The 16,351-nt window shown below is 39.5% G+C and overlaps 1 protein-coding gene across 1 annotated transcript; it reads left to right on the top strand.

Annotated features, from left to right (window-relative positions):
* Positions 1 to 3,363: 3,363 nt before the first annotated feature.
* mettl11b (methyltransferase like 11B) lies at positions 3,364 to 15,199 on the top strand. Its single transcript, XM_038280791.1, has 4 exons — positions 3,364 to 3,806; positions 10,846 to 11,018; positions 14,066 to 14,318; positions 14,620 to 15,199. Exons 1-4 carry the CDS (start codon positions 3,608 to 3,610, stop codon positions 14,874 to 14,876), a joined length of 882 nt encoding a protein of 293 aa, XP_038136719.1. The 5' UTR covers positions 3,364 to 3,607; the 3' UTR covers positions 14,877 to 15,199.
* Positions 15,200 to 16,351: the final 1,152 nt, after the last annotated feature.

The following is a 16,351-nucleotide window of genomic DNA, read 5'->3' as shown; positions in this document are numbered from 1 at the left end:
CCTGGGCCAGGAATCGAACCCAAAACCTTGTTGAACAGAGCTACCCATTGCAACATGACACACATCTTATTGGAGAAGCTATATTAACACATTTATGGAGCTTTTTCAATCCTTGGTGGTGATTTTTCATCCTCAGCTAAATTTTTTCAACATTCAGCTGTATGATTAGCCTGACGTAGTCCTACTCAATTCTAGTCAGAATATGAGTCTGATACTGCTCCATAGAGCTGTGATTATGGGGCGTGTTTCGAACGAACCAGGAAAAAAAATGCCTCTGCACTCAATTGGATAGACCTACAACCAATAAGACCAACGGAGTGCGTGACGAATGTTTAGCCAGGCACAGTTGTTGTGAACAAAAATCAAAGCGTGCAGTTGCACGCCTAGAATAAGAAGATGAGCCTTGATCGTGTTTCTCTGTTCCTCTTTTAAAATTAATTTGCTGTCGATATCTTCTAGAACAGACCTAAAAGCAGAATCTACTCACCTCAACTCTCCGGCGGCAGCCATTGTTGTTGTCACTCAAGCGCGCTTTGGTGACGTGGTTGATTACGTTACTGTTGATCATCTGTCCATCATCGTATAAAGCCCGCCCTGACAATTTAATTGGCCCGACCAGATATTGGGCAAGCATACTCGCGCTACTACTGAGCAATGCCAGACTGAACTTCCCGACCTCAAACGTTGTGGGCGGGACTAAGTTCGGAATGGCACCCAGGCTACTGTATGATGGCAATGGGGGAAGAAACTGTTTTGGACTCTGCTGGACCTGCATCAAATGCTTCGAAGCATCTTCCCAGAGAGCAGTCCATGGTGGGGGTGTGAGGCATCATTGATGATGTTACGGGCTCGGGACACACAGCGCTGGGATGAAATGTCTTTTCATTCCTATTCCTGAAATAAGTGCCTTTTCCCTTATTTTGAGCAGGTAAATGAGACAATTTTCAAATGTCTTGAGATGGTTTGATTTTAAAATAATAAAAAACAACTCCAATCTTTATTTCAAGACCATAATATCTAATTATGTTATTTTAGGGGGAAGAATGCTGTATTTTATTTGCAGATCATCTTACCTACCTGCTCTGATTAGGATGGAATACTCGTATTCTAAGACATTTTTACTTCATTTCAGATCTGTATTTAAGTCAGTTAGGACTGGAAGGAGCAAAAATGAACTCATAGTTAAACAAACTGATCCATCTCTAAAGAGATTAAAACACTGATCCACCAAACAAAACATGTTACAGATGGATAAAAGTATTCTCAAGTTGAGCAACTGAGCAAGGTTATCTTATACAGGTGCTGGTCATAAAATTAGAATATCATGAAAAAGTAGATTGATTTCAGTAATTCCATTTAAAAAGTGAAACTTGTATATTATATTCATACATTACATACAAACTCATATATTTCAGATGTTTATTTTGTTTAATTTTGATGATTACAAATGACAACAAATGAAAATCTCAAATTCATCATATCAGAAAATTAGAATATTGTGAAAAGGTTCAAAATTGATGGCCCCTGGTGCCACACTCTAATCAGCTAATTAACTCAAACCACCTGCAAAAGCCTTTAAATGGTCTTTCAGTCTAGTTCTATAGGCTACACAATCATGGGGAAGACTGCTGACTTGACAGTTGTCCAAAAGACGACCATCGACACCTTGCACAAGGAGGGCAAGACACAAAAGGTCATCGCTAAAGAGGCTGGCTGTTCACAGAGCTCAGTGTCCAAGCACATTAATAGAGAGGCGAAGGGAAGGAAAAGATGTGGTCGAAAAAAGTGTACAAGCAAGAGAGATAACCGCACCCTGGAGAGGATTGTGAAACAAAACCCATTCAAAAATGTGGGGGAGATTCACAAAGAGTGGACTGCAGCTGGAGTGAGTGCTTCAAGAACCACCACACACAGACGTATGAAAGACATGGGTTTCTGCTGTCGCATTCCTTGTGTCAAGCCACTCTTGAACCACAGACAGCGTCAGAAGCGTCTTGCCTGGGCTAAAGAGAAACAGGACTGGACTGCTGGTGAGTGGTCCAAAGTCATGTTCTCTGATGAAAGTAAATTTTGCATTTCCTTTGGAAATCAAGGTCCCAGAGTCTGGAGGAAAAGAAGAGAGGCACTTCATCCACGTTGCTTGAAGTCCAGTGTAAAGTTTCCACAGTCAGTGATGGTTTGGGGTGCCATGTCATCTGCTGGTGTTGGTCCATTGTGTTTTCTGAGGTCCAGGGTCAACGCAGCCACATACCAGGAAGTTTTAGAGCACTTCATGCTTCCTGCAGCTGACCAACTTTTTGGAGATGCAGATTTCATTTTCCAACAGGACTTGGCACCTGCACACAGTGCCAAAGCTACCAGTACCTGGTTGAAGGACCATGGTATCCCTGTTCTTAATTGGCCAGCAAACTCTCCTGACCTTAACCCCATAGAAAATCTATGGGGTATTGTGAAGAAGAAGATGCAATACACCAGACCCAACAATTCAGAAGAGCTAAAAGCCACTATTAGAGCAACCTGGGCTATCATAACACCTGAGCAGTGCCACAGACTGATCGACTCCATGCCACGCCGCATTGCTGCAGTAATACAGGCCAAAGGAGGCCCAACTAAATACTGAGTGCTGTACATGCTCATACTTTTCATGTTCATACTTTTCAGTTGGCCAACATTTCTATAAATCCTTTGTTTTTATTGGTCTTCAGTAATATTCTAATTTTCTGATATGATGAATTTGAGATTTTCATTTGTTGTCATTTGTAATCATCAAAATTAAACAAAATAAACATCTGAAATATATGAGTTTGTATGTAATGTATGAATATAATATACAAGTTTCACTTTTTAAATGGAATTACTGAAATCAATCTACTTTTTCATGATATTCTAATTTTATGACCAGCACCTGTACTCTTTCCTGTGTAATTTTATCAAAGCATCCAGGTCTATGGAGGCTCCATCATGGACTCCATTGTCAGACATTGTCAGCCCTTCACTAATAACCCATGCCAGTATAGCACATGACTGGACCAGAGGATCATTAATCATCTTTCCATATTTTGGACATGCTTATAGTGTTCTGGCATAATAAAAACAAAGGCAACAAGTGTTGAAATTTCTGCATTTGAATCTTTCTCTTCTAAAAATGTTTGCAGTTAAAGCAGAACTCCTCATTCTACCCTGTTACCATACAGGAGCTGGAACAGCTGGAGAGGCGGGAAGGCGAAGTGTAAACGACTGTGTCATCTCAGTACTATGACTGTTAACCGTTGGATTCTCATGTTCTGTGGGGGAATTTCAGGCCCTCAGATCGTGAAGCGACGTGTCTTTCTGCATACTTGTTTCTCAGGAGAGGTTTTAAAGTAGAAGGCATCCCCCTTTAAACATCCCACCCTCCCAGCAGGTGATGGGTAAATCTGGAGGGACGTCCAGAATGAAAAAGATCTCTGCTGATCACTGAACCCCAGCAGGGGCGTGTTGATCACTCAGCCGGACGGATTTAGTAGCTGCTGTAGAATCTGTGTCCCATACAGGCGCTGCAGACACTGAAGCGTTAGTCTCCTTCACCTTCAGGCAGTTTCTGGAGATCACAGCTGGGGGGAAAAACATGGAGATTACACTCGAAGATGAAAACAACAACACCTCAGCCAACTTTGAGTTCAAAGGTGCTCACCAGGCATTCAGGGACCGCTGGAAGGAGACCGATGACACCATGTGTCGCCACAGCATGTCCTTCCACCTGCACCACAAGCTGCAGAGCGACTTCTTCGCCAGCTACCTGTACCTGCTGGAGAAGATTCCTCTGGGTAAGAGGCGCCTATTTAACATCCACCCAATGTCTGATGAATCCTGCATGTTTCTTTGAGTGATAGAATGTCCTCTGACTTAATTTCTGTGAAATTATTTGGTGGAATAAAGTTTAAGACATTTAGAGATCTATGAAATCCTGAATCTAAGCTTTGTGATCCATGCTGAGAAATTTAACAGTACTCTGAAGCAAGGGTGTAACTTTGTGATAAAAATTGGTGGGGACGCATTAAAGGTGGTAGCTGATGGACCTACAGCTACTTAACCTGAACGCTTTTAATAGGGTTTATATTTTCCAAAAATGAGCTGAAACATATATTTATTGAATGCTTTGCTATTGTTGAGAACACAGGAGAACCACAATACATTTGCGGTATTTATAGTTCTAGACAGATGCTTGCCTTTAGTGCATTATTTTATAAAGGGCTCAAAAACAATAATGTATAAAAGATGATGAATAACAGCCGATATCTGATGCCAACATCAATATATCCTGCATCCCTAGAATGGACACAACTTCACTTCCATCAATCCATCCGTGCATGGCTTTCCTTTAAGCTGCATCAGTGATTATCCTCCTTCACAAGCAGCAAAATCAAATTTAGCAGAAAAATCAAATTTAGAGATATCCCATTTGTCATTGAAAACCGAAGTCTATATATTGAACCTTATATTTCAAAAAACTATGCACTGATTTTTATTATTTGTGCTTCAATTCTTGTAGGTTTCTTATATTTTAAGTTTAGGTCTGTTTCCTGTGAGTCTGGCTGTCTCTGGGTTGGCTGGCACATATATTTCTGAGAACTAAAAAAGACAAAAAGATATGTTGAATTTTATTATGACATTGCGAGATATATTTAATTGCATGTTGCATATCCCAGTAAACCTGATTCACCTTTAAATCTGCATCTGTCTGTAACTGTGTCTCTACTCTGCTTAAAAACAGATTTATGAACCTGTCTACCAATATATTTATACCAGAGACAATAATTTTCAAGATATCTAGAAGCTCTGCAGTCGGATTTACTGTTCAAAAAGAAAACAACAGATATGTGTTCATTTTAATCTATAACTCTGAGTAATGGTCTTTTGAGAAGCCCAGCTTTTTTAGCTTATATAAATGTACACTCTGTTGACATTTTTAGCAGAAAAATCTCCGTATGTGTAACAAACGGATTTTTTGGTGGCATCTCTATTTTTTTTTTAACCAACCCGTATCCTAAGTCAGTTAAAATTCACTGATGTTGCTGTGTCTCTCTTCCTCCTCATAGCTACTCTGTACGCAGTGAATAGCGACCCCAAATAATATGTCCAAAAAGCAACAGATCTGATGATATTTCAAGAGGTGAGACTCGAGAGCAGCGGGAGAGCGAGGCAAAAACACGGATTGAACACAGACAGTAGCACCCAACCCCAGTTACTGTTGGCTAAAGTAAATCAGCGGAAAAGGAGGAAAATAACTGAAATTATTGGTGGGGACATGTCCATACCAGTCCTTCAGACAGTTACGCCAATGCTCTGAAGTATTATTCTCTGTCTACGTTATCTATGCTTTTTAGTTATTTTATAGAAAGGACTAATTATTCCCTCATTAAAAGCATTCCATGTTTATCCTTAAACGAAACCATAAGGAGGTAATCTCTCATCAAAAACGGTTCATCTGCTTTTCTGATCATCTAAGATCTGTAAATATGTTCAAACGCTTTAGAAACGTGTTGGTAAACATCTCACTCAGAGAATCGTAGACATTAGACCCCTGACTGTGGAAGGTGTTCATACGGTGGAGTATCAGCTACTAACTTTTTCCACAGGAGGACGGTTCGTAATCATATGTGACCCTGCCTATGAAAACCCAGCTAAAGTCATTTTTTGGTGAATCTCAACTTAATGTATAAAACCATTCTACACAATGTTAAGAATGGTTTTATACATTAAGTTGAGATTCACCAAAAAATGACTTTAGCTGGGTTTTCATAGGCAGGGTCACATATAAAGCTGGATTGAGTAGGGAGTTGACAGCCAGCCAGGACGAGTTATCAAATCCCGACTCCCTTAGATTTATTGTAGCCCAACGATCTGAGAATATTTAGATTTACCCTGTGGGTTCTGAGGTTCTGACTATCTGATTAGGGGTTTGACCCACATCACCAGGCTGCAGAACAGCACCTACTGTATTCCCTGACCTCTCCCAGGTGATGGACCTCTACATTGTCTAAACACCCTACTGAGTCAGCTCATAACAGCTGCTTGTATTAAGGATTTTTTTTTCTCACAGAGAGGATTTGAACCATGATGGACCCGGTAAACAAGAACCTCTGTATCCAGAGCCTTCCCCTTAGATAAGCATTTATCATTTGTCTGTTTGTGTCCTTTTGGTTGCTCCCTTATTCAGGGCTTGCCACAACACAAATCATTAGAAATTGGCTTTAAGGTGGATTTCCTTCATGCTGCAACTGGGAATAAAAGGTGGTTTCCTCACAGAGCAGTCAGGATCTTAACATCATCCAAAAAGAGCAAAGATGAAACCCTGAGGTTCCTAAGTCAGACAGTCCATATAAACCACAGCCAGGCTAAGAGACATATAGGGCTGCTCTTGTTGGGTCCAACCCAAACTGGAAATGGCCTATTTCATGAATAAAAGCAATGGATCACCCAGAGAAGCAACCCCAGCAACCTCTATTCATGCAGGAATCCCTTCAAAATGCCTCAGCAGCAAGGTGATAGACAAGAGGACTGGACAGGTCCATCACCGTTCTCCAAGTTTGGAGGGGTGAACATCTGGTCCTCTGCTTCCGGGCAAAAGCAAAGAGCTCCCCTTAAATTAGAGCTTCCCCAGTTAGTTTGGGCCGTCCTCCTTGGATAGATCCACTCTCCTGATGGCTGGTCCCCTATGGTTGCCTTAAAGCACTAAATCTGTAATTGATCATCAGCTCTGGAGTAAACTGTCAACTACAAATAAATTATGCAGACCCGATACAGAAACCTGAAGAACAGAGAGAAAGCCACAGATCTTTCAAACTCAGCAGGTTTCCAGCTGACTACAGGACAGCTTTGTTCAAGGTCTTCTTTTGTACAGAATGCATTTGTCAGTCAACCAACCACGAACTGCAGAAACAGGAGAAACAGGAGAACCTGTAGACCATCCCCACACAAAGACAGCTCAGTCCCTGCCTACGGTCCTGGTGTGAAGCCCATTAATGGCCTGGCATTATAAGCATGAAGGCAGAACCTCATGTCAGTCTGAGCTAAACATGATGACGCCTTGGTCGGATTATTTACAGCTAAAGGAAACATTTTTACTTTCATTTATCTATGATAAGGAAAATACCCCTAAATAAATCTACTTACGGTAAATAGCCTTAAACTGTTCACAGTGAAACCTTCCGTCATTGATAAGACTCCTTATTCTGTTACATGAAAGTGGAAGGTCAGCATCTAACGAGCTGCTCTGCTCTTAAAGTGGCAACAGATGGACAAGGTGGTTCTGGAGTGACACTTCCCTGGCAGAGGGGTGTGTTGTCACGCTGTCGTCTCCTCGTCTTTGTCCTGCTCGAACTTTCTAAACTTACCCTCCCTCTTAGGTGTCACATGACCAGTGACTATTAGGTTACAGGCGCTCCGAACAGACATATGTTTTATGAGCCGTAGGCCTTTCAGTTGAAAGTCAGTGATCTTTAACTGATGTTATTAATTTAGAACCAGACTGAAGCATTATCTAAAGACTAACACAGTGCTAATAACGGAAAAAAACAGAAGGAACACCTACAGTTGACCAAGGGTCAACTTCGGTGATAGTCACTGAATTCTCACTTGGCTTCAAGGATGACTCGCACCTACAACATCCACAAGTCTTCAACCATCATGCCGGCTGTGTTTCTGGCACATAGAGAAACAGTTTTCTCCTACAGGTAAAGTTCTTGGTTTTTTCCCATTGAGGTCCTTGGTTTGTTGGGGTGAGGAAGGAGCTGACCTTAAAATACAGAGCTCTGGATTTTCCTATCCCTCTATATGTGTTAAGCTCCCAAGAAGAGAGAATTGCTAAGTAGCTCCATAAAGGTATAGTGGAGGATGCACATGCACAACCCTGTACCCCTTCTGAGAGGAAACGCATATTAATCGTGTGCCAGAGCATGCTCTGTTTAAGAGTTGCTCTTTGCATCACTGATACAAGCTTAATTTCCAAAAGAAGATTTGCAATTTTTCCACTATGTCAGACTCACCACCGGTAAGTGAAAATGGAGATGAGCACGTAAGACGGCCTTTCCTAAACACATCACCGGAATGATTTCCAATTAGGACTACCACTTATTTTGATGATTTACCTGGAAAAAGACAATCCTCCACTAAATTTTTTAGGTGTTTGTGTAATGCCTTGGATAACAAGGTGACGGTCATCCTGGAGTTGCTTCTCCACCACATCTACAGGAATCCTACAAGGTGGTTCATCAAATAAGGATATCTGCTTAATCCTTTGACAGAGATTTTCTGGCAAATTCCTGTTTGAAGAGACCCCAGGGAATATCAAGAACTCTCTGATAAATCTGTTTGCTTACCTTTCAGTATTGAAAGACATGAAAATGTTTGCTGGGAGAGAAATTTCTTTATTACCTTTACAACCAGACCTTAGATAAAAGTAATGTGGCAGTGGGTTTTGAACTCACAACCCTGGGATTCCAAGCTCTATGCCCTAACCACTATACCGCCATTTCTCCACCATATGTATGGTCATATTTGTCTCCTCTCGTATATTTCCTTTATTATGTCAATTAAAATGTCAACCATTTTTATTGCGTCGTAATCACAACTCAGGGATTTTCCCTTTGAGCAAGTTCTGTATCTGACTTAAAGAGCTAAAAAAAAATGATTAGCTTAAGATGTTACAAAGTGTAAGCTTGTCCTGTTTGGATGATGTAACTGAGGAGGGGACGTTCACAGCATGACAGATGGCTGCTCTGCAACAAGAGATCTCTATTTCAAAGGAAATGTTGGATGGTAATTAGATTAGCAGGAGTCTATATTCAGCTTGACGCTTAGCTACTACAGTCCCTCCTCAGCTGTTAAATGACATAACAGAACTATTCAGAAGCAGTGGTTAGCATTTGTGGATAGTTTTAGTATAAAAGTTATTTGAAGCAGGAAAGCTTTCCCTGCTGTGGTGTTGTCATCCAAAGCCAATGTCAGCCTTTTCTGCTATTACAAATCTTAACACCTGACCTCTCAAACCGTCTCTGCCTGTCGCTGCATCTGATCTGCTGAGCTGAGATAAATCCTGCTGAATGAAAACATTTACCAGGGCTTATATAGGCTTGTCCCTCAGTTTGGGTGGGGTGGGGGGTGTTCAGATAGCTGTTCATGTGTCCAGAGGCAGAGTTCATGACATTGCAGGAAAATATCCGGGTCGAGGATTTATTTCTGTGCTAGAATCCCTCCTTAATGCTTCAAAACAAGTGATCAGCCAAGAAGTTGGATCAATCAGAATTTGGTTGGATCCCCTTCCTTTGCAAAAAGAGTGGGCCAGAAACCCGGTTCAGTACCAAGACCCCTGAGCTGACTTCCTTCAGTGCAGTCGAGCAGTGACTCCTCTTGATGCTCCTCATGTTGTCTGTAAGGGTCATCCAGTTCCTCAGAAGCTCCTGACACTTGTATGCACACATAAATAATACAGACCTTACTTACAACTTGCATATATCCATCCAGCTATTGCCTTAACGCCCCTTTGCAGCTTTATGGGCTGGTGAGGCCCAGGGTGGAGTAAACCAATCAATTTCCCGTGAATATCTGCACCAGAGCAGCATTTATCTTCTGATTCTTTAATATTTCGTCAAACTGAGATTGTTACTTCAACTATTGCACAAAAAAATAAAATACAAAGGCAGATTCTCAATTCACAAGGACGCGAGTATAGACTCGTGTCCTCGCCAAGTACATCCTTGAGAAGAACACAAGGAAGTGTTGGCTTGTGGAGAATGGGAGCATGTAGCATAAATATGGGTCAATTGGAACAGAAGCGTACTCGTGACATCATCACATCCTCGGCTCGTCTGGAGCTGCATTTCACCTTCTGTTATTAATAATCTCTAGATTATAATAAATCTTCCTTTTTTTATTTATTGGGGGATAATAGTTCACATAGTCAGATAAACACAAATCAAATGAACATTTAGCCAAATAAAACCCAAAAAAAAAAACTCACCATCAGAGCCAGCGGTCCTTCACACACATGCCGAGAGAGGGCTGCTGCAGACGGGCTAGGATTAGAACTGGCTGCCGTTACCCTCGGGGGTCTGCTGGTTTCCGCGGTCCTCTCAACTTCGGAAATGTTTTTCTAAATTATGCATTAAATCAGTAAACGGGCCAAATAGTGATACTTAGAAAGTATAATGTTCCTGTCACAAATGATCTTAAAACATACTTTTATTGAACAGAAGCAACAGAAAAGAGAGCTTTTAACTTTATACTCTGAGCTCTGTGAGCTGCCGCAGTGCATGATGGGACAGCTGTCAATCTCAAGAACGGACAAGTCTGCTCTGATGCATACTCGGTAAAGAGGGAGGGGTGAGAACAACATTCGGGGACTTTGTCCGTTCTCTGTCTGCTGTTTTTATGAAATGGAACAGTACTCGGGCTGAGGTTGATGACATTTCATGCGTACACAAGCACATGAGAACGCACAAGTACACATATTGAGAAATGGGCAAAGTTAGATATACCAACTGTGTCACAACAGTTATGACCATTTGTACCAGAAACAAGTGCTGAGATTCCTAGGTTCACAGTTAATGTCTTAAATATGTGGATTTAGGGAATACACCCTCTGTCTTTGTGATTTGAGTTATACAAACGGATTGATGCATATTTCCAACACTGGGCATCAATGGGTCAAAGTTTTGGTAGTACAAGGTGCCCCAGCTGCTAATCCCTCATTAAGGAGGATTGATAACTTTCACCTTCTGCTACGTCTCTGAACTTGCAGTATGAAGCATAAAATCCAGCATTAAAACCATCCTGGTTCTCACACCTGTCCATGTGTTCCCTCAGTGAAGCTGTTTCCCGTCACCTGTGAGTTTATCAAGGGGGAGAAGCAATTCTACTACAGAGCCCAGAAGTTCTATGAAGACGTTCCTGCCTCTGAGGAGGGCATGATGGGAGATTTTCTTGAGATTTCCAACGTTGATCTGGAGAGTTCCCGTCAGTTTCTGAAGAGGTTTGTGGTGAGTTGCTCAACACGCCACAGAAACAGTACACTTCAAGGAATCTTTTCAGCTCAGGATCAAGCCTGCTTGTGTTTGTCTGTGCTTGAAAACATTACAATTGGCATAAATCTATGTCCAGACATTTTTAAGCAGTAATCGGAAATGTTAAGGAAGAGACTATAGAAAATGTATAATTAGTATCTCAACCATCACAGAGCTTCTGCAGTGTGAAAAAAACATTAGTGTTTTTATTAATAGACTGAAGTTACCTCTTATCTAAGAGCCTTCAGAGGAAAGTGAGCTGCTTCTCAATCAGTTTTTAACTTTGCTGTAGCCTCTGGTTTCTGCCCACTGGTGGATCAGTTTCCACTGGTGTGGCCTGTTGCTATATATGTAGGGCAGAGTCTATTTTAGTAGTGAAATTCATCATCCTGTCTATTCAGAAAGCATTTCACCTTGTTTCATGTATAGTTTCATGTACAAGGAGCTGCATGACCATGGTATAATTAGTTATGTCCCATTTGGACTCCAAAGTCTATTTTTGATTTAGTGATTAATGCTTCAAATCTAATCCATAATTAGATGGATAAATAACATAGCAGAGATCTGGGCATAAATGCCGGTACTTCTTAATTTGTATGGAAGTTCTGGAATTCCTGCTAAAGACGTTGAAACATTCACATTCTAGATGAAATCCTCCATCAGAGAAATAGATATATGGGTCAAAGCTAACAGTTAGCTAAGCTGGCTCTGCTGTTTAATTGGAGCTTACACTACCGGAAAGCGGTGCTCTGGGTCACATGAAACATTCAGAGACAGGTTGACCTTCTGAGTTTACAGAGGAGAGTTTTAGAGGAGAGCAGCTCAGAGGGAGCATCGATACGCAGGAGATGAAGATGGAGCTGAAGGATCATTTAATGGATCTAAGATTAAGCTAAAAGTACAGTCAAAATCACACAGTGTTGCTTTAAAAGGAATGGCTGCAAACTCAAAACTTTTGAGCCAGCAGCATTTAGACTTTTCTGAAAAAGCAAAAATAATAACGATAACTTTTCTAGTTAAAGTCAGGCTCAAGACAAAAACTATAAAAAGAGTTTATTGCACTACCGACTGAAACCCTGTCCACAAATGTCAAGGGAAATCATCGTTAATATTTTAAAATAATTCAACCTGTTATGTATCATTAGGATCGATGATCACTAAATCTATTGGAGGAAACATTGATTAGAACTAAGGCGATATCTTCTTTTTTATATATATATATATATATATATATATATATATATATATATATATATATATATATATATATATATATATATATATAAATATATATATATATATATATATATATATATATATCTCTGTGCCTCGGTGTGTTCTTGCTGTTATCTAAATTGCTCAAAGGTTCTTTGCTGTCCTTGTTTTAACCTGAAATGGACCAAGACTGTCCAGAATATACCCTGCTAAAAAAAAAAAAAAGTTAAAGCTAGGAACCAGCCACCCTAAGACCTTTCAAAGTGTCCTCTAAAAGCAGTTTTCCATCTAAATAATAAAGATGTACCCAGTGGGTGAGTCTTTTAGACAGAATCACTTCTTCTAGAACACTACAGTTTCTTTAATGATCTAGAGTCTAAAGCAGTTTTTTTCTGCAGAATCTGGAGAATAAATTCCTTGATTAAGTTGACAGAAGGTCCTGCAGCCCACGTGTTTGTTGTCAGATCCACAGGCATTAAACAAATGCTCTTATAGTCTCTGGTCTCTCAGACGAATGTGTCTGATCTGATTATAAATAATATTCCAGTGCACCAGCTGCATGCATGCCGCACATGACGGCGGTGCGTGGAGTCTTATTTTAGCTGCTTGAGACGATGTTGCTGCTAATTCTGTGAAGATGTTTGGCCCAGAGACCTGTTTCTATCCAGGACCTGTTTAACAGCTGCTCTAATTATAAACCTTACAGTGTAAACAGCAGTTTTGAGACAAACAGCTCAGGAGGGGAAGGTGCTCTGCTGCTGGTGGTTACCACCGTCGGCCTGTTCAGAGAATCCCTGCAGAGACAACGAGAACATGCAAACACCGGGCTGAATGAACTTAGCCTGGGATTTGAACCCGCAACCTTACCGTGCACTTACAGTTTCATGATGTTTCCATTAATACGTTTATCAGAATTCAAGCACCAGCCCCAGTCATTAAATATATATTTAGTTTGGAGCTCAGTATTTATTTAAAAAACTAAATATTTAGTTTGGAGCTAAATATTTATTTACCAAAGTAAATATTTAGTTTGAAGTTAAATATTTAATTTGCAAAGTAAATTTTTGGTTTGAAACTAAATAATCATTTAACAAACTAAAAATTTTGTTTGGAGCTAAATATTTATTTTAAAAACTAAATATTTAGTTTGAAGCTAAATAATTATTTAAAAGACTAAACATTTTATTTGCAGCTAAATATTTATTTACCAAACTAAATATTTAGTGTGGGGCTAAATATTTAATTTGCAAACTACATTTTTAGTTTGAAACTAAATATTTATTTAACAAACTAAATATTTAATTTGCAAACTAAACATTTAGTTTGGAGCTAAATATTTATTTACCAAACTAAATATTTAGTTTGGAGCTAAATATTTATTTAACAAACTAAATATTTAGTTTGGAGCTAAATATTTATTTAGCAAATTAAATATTTAATTTGCATACTAAATATTTAGTTTGAAGCAAAATATTTATTCAACATACGAAGTATTTAATTTGCAAACTAAATATTTAGTTTCAAACTAAATATTTATATACAAACCAAGATTTTTATAAATTACTGAATGACAGTGAAAAAAATTTATTGGAAAAAAATAAACCCCTTATTTTTCTCTTAAAACACGCTAAATAACCATAAATATTGCTCCTAATTTTTGACTGCGTAGCTTTACAAACGGCACCCCATACATGGAGATCAAATGGGGTTAAATAATGTTAAAGCTAAAAGCTAATATTCTCCTGTTCATGAATTTTAATTTGAGGACCAAAAAGTTTCAGCTTTTATTTTTCACATCATTTGTACAGGGCCCTGGTAAAGCGGGCACGTACCGGGCTTTGGATTGTGGTTCTGGGATCGGGCGCGTCTCCAAAGGCGTCCTTCTTCCTGTGTTTGAGAAAGTAGAGATGGCCGACATGATGGAGCACTTCCTGCTCCACGCACACGAGGAGTATCTGGGTGATGACGCCGACCGCATCGAGACCTACTACTGCTACAACCTGCAGGAGTTCACGCCTCCCAGAAACAAGTATGACATCATCTGGATGCAGTGGGTGGCGTGTAAGTATGAGGACCAACAGGTTTAAAATGGCCTCAGATGAGGACCCAGCAGGCACGTGATATTATGTTATGTTAAAACAATATTGTACCCCGACGTTGGATTACCATGGGATTATGATGCGAAAATAAAAGTTGGATTTAAGTTAAATTGTTGGATATTGGTTACTAGCCAAAACAACTTGAAACCAACTAAATGGCGTCAGATTGATTTTCGAAACTTTATGGTGTTGCATTGATGTTGTCTTTTGGTTGTACTAGCTCCTTCCCACCAACTGAAACATCTCTACTTCTTTTCCCTCAGGCCACCTGACAGACAAAGACCTGCTGAACTTCCTGATTCGCTGCAAAAAGAGCCTCCGTCCCAACGGCGTCATCATCATAAAGGATAACATGGCCCGGCAGGGCTGCAAGCTGGACCCAATTGACAGCAGCATCAGCCGCCACCTGGACATCATGAAGGTCATCATATCCAAGGCTGGGCTGGAGATCCTGGCAGTGGAGAGGCAGCAAGGCTTCCCTGAGGTCATCATGCCCGTTTGGATGATCGCCATGAAGTAGAACAGTTCAACTCTTTCTGGAAACGGATTTTATCTACTCAACACCAAATAATGTTGGAACGGCTTTTAGGATGAATTATCCTGCTAAAGCAACATGCGGTGTAACAGGTTAGCCGTTCAGTAGATGAGGAGTAGAAACAAACCATGACAACTTCAGCCACTGATTCCCAGAGAGGGCAGTCTGAAAACAGAACCAGGAGGGAGTACCTCAGCCCTACAGTTTATTAAAGCTAAAATCCCCCTTTGGACAAATACACAGCTAGGAGTAAAACGTATCAACCCCTGCTCCCAGAGATTAGCCTGCACCATCAAGCACTGCAAATAATAAAACAAAAAATCCTAAATTTAATGTGCTGATCTTAAATTTGAGTAGGCAAATAAGATGATTGCCAATGAAATTAGTATTTTTACTATTAAAATATATATACTTGAAATATACTTGAAATAAGACAATGTAATTGTTTTTTTCTTTAAGTATAAATTGTCTTGTTCAATTGGCAAAGTGTCTCAATTACCTTCTCAATTCAAGATTTAGAAAAAAATAGTATTTTCACAAATCTTTTGTTAGATTTCATTTTTTTGCAGTGAGTATGTTTGGATTTCAGTGAATCTCATCCAAGAACACATAAAACGAATCCTTAATGTGGTCCATTGCAAATGTCTTCCAACTTGGAAATTCCACTTTTCCATAACAACCTATGGATCCAACATGGCTGCTGCTAGAGTAACATAATAGCTCTTTCATTTTCTATATGCAAAAAGACGATTGTTATTGTCTTGGACTGCTAACAGTAGTCAGCATTTAGATGGATTTTAGCCTTGCAAATGAAACTAATGTAAAATCCCTCTGGTATCACAGAGCTGATTTTTCAGGTGAACAAAATAATCCACAACTTCCTGTTTGGTTCCAGTATTACTTGACGTTTTTTTTTTTTTTTTTTTTTTTTTTTTTTTTTTTAACTGTTGATAGCTCTTTTTAAAACACTATTTAACAAAGTCATCCCAGTTGGTTCCTTATTATATCACTGTGGCCATAATGTTATTTAAAAAGGAAACAATTTAAAAACTATTTAGAGCAGGAAAAGGATGAAATCCTGGTGTTTTTTCATCCACCACTCCAACTTTTTATCACTCAGGAAGATTATAACAAAGTACTTGAATTTTTTTTTTTTCCTCAGACAGACACAGTAGGAGCCTTGTACCTTTTCCTGGTTGACATCATGACATTTAACTTAGAGCAATAGAATAGATTAAGATAGAATAGCATAGAATAGAATAGAATATGTTTCCTGTGTATTACTGTATCAATGTTTTGATGGTTTGAAGATCTTTGGGTGTCCAGTAGGGTTGTCACGATACTAAACTTTTCAACTCGATACCGATACTAAGGAAAATATTCGATACTCGATACCATTTTCGTTACCACAAGGATAAAATTTCAACAGAAATATTTTGATTAATAATTAAAATACAATA

The sequence above is a fragment of the Cyprinodon tularosa genome, unplaced genomic scaffold (assembly GCF_016077235.1).
Source record: "Cyprinodon tularosa strain WSP-4 unplaced genomic scaffold, ASM1607723v1 ctg164, whole genome shotgun sequence".
NCBI lineage: Eukaryota > Metazoa > Chordata > Actinopteri > Cyprinodontiformes > Cyprinodontidae > Cyprinodon > Cyprinodon tularosa.
This window is presented reverse-complemented; position numbering and strand designations above follow the sequence as displayed.

Coding starts and splice junctions, on each gene's coding strand:
- mettl11b (XM_038280791.1), top strand. CDS start 3,608: ATGGAGATTACACTCGAAGATGAAAACAACAACACCTCAGCCAACTTT. Junction 11,019..14,065: donor AGTTTCTGAAGAGGTTTGTG/GTGAGTTGCTCA, acceptor TCATTTGTACAG/GGCCCTGGTAAAGCGGGCAC. Junction 14,319..14,619: donor CTGGATGCAGTGGGTGGCGT/GTAAGTATGAGG, acceptor CTTTTCCCTCAG/GCCACCTGACAGACAAAGAC.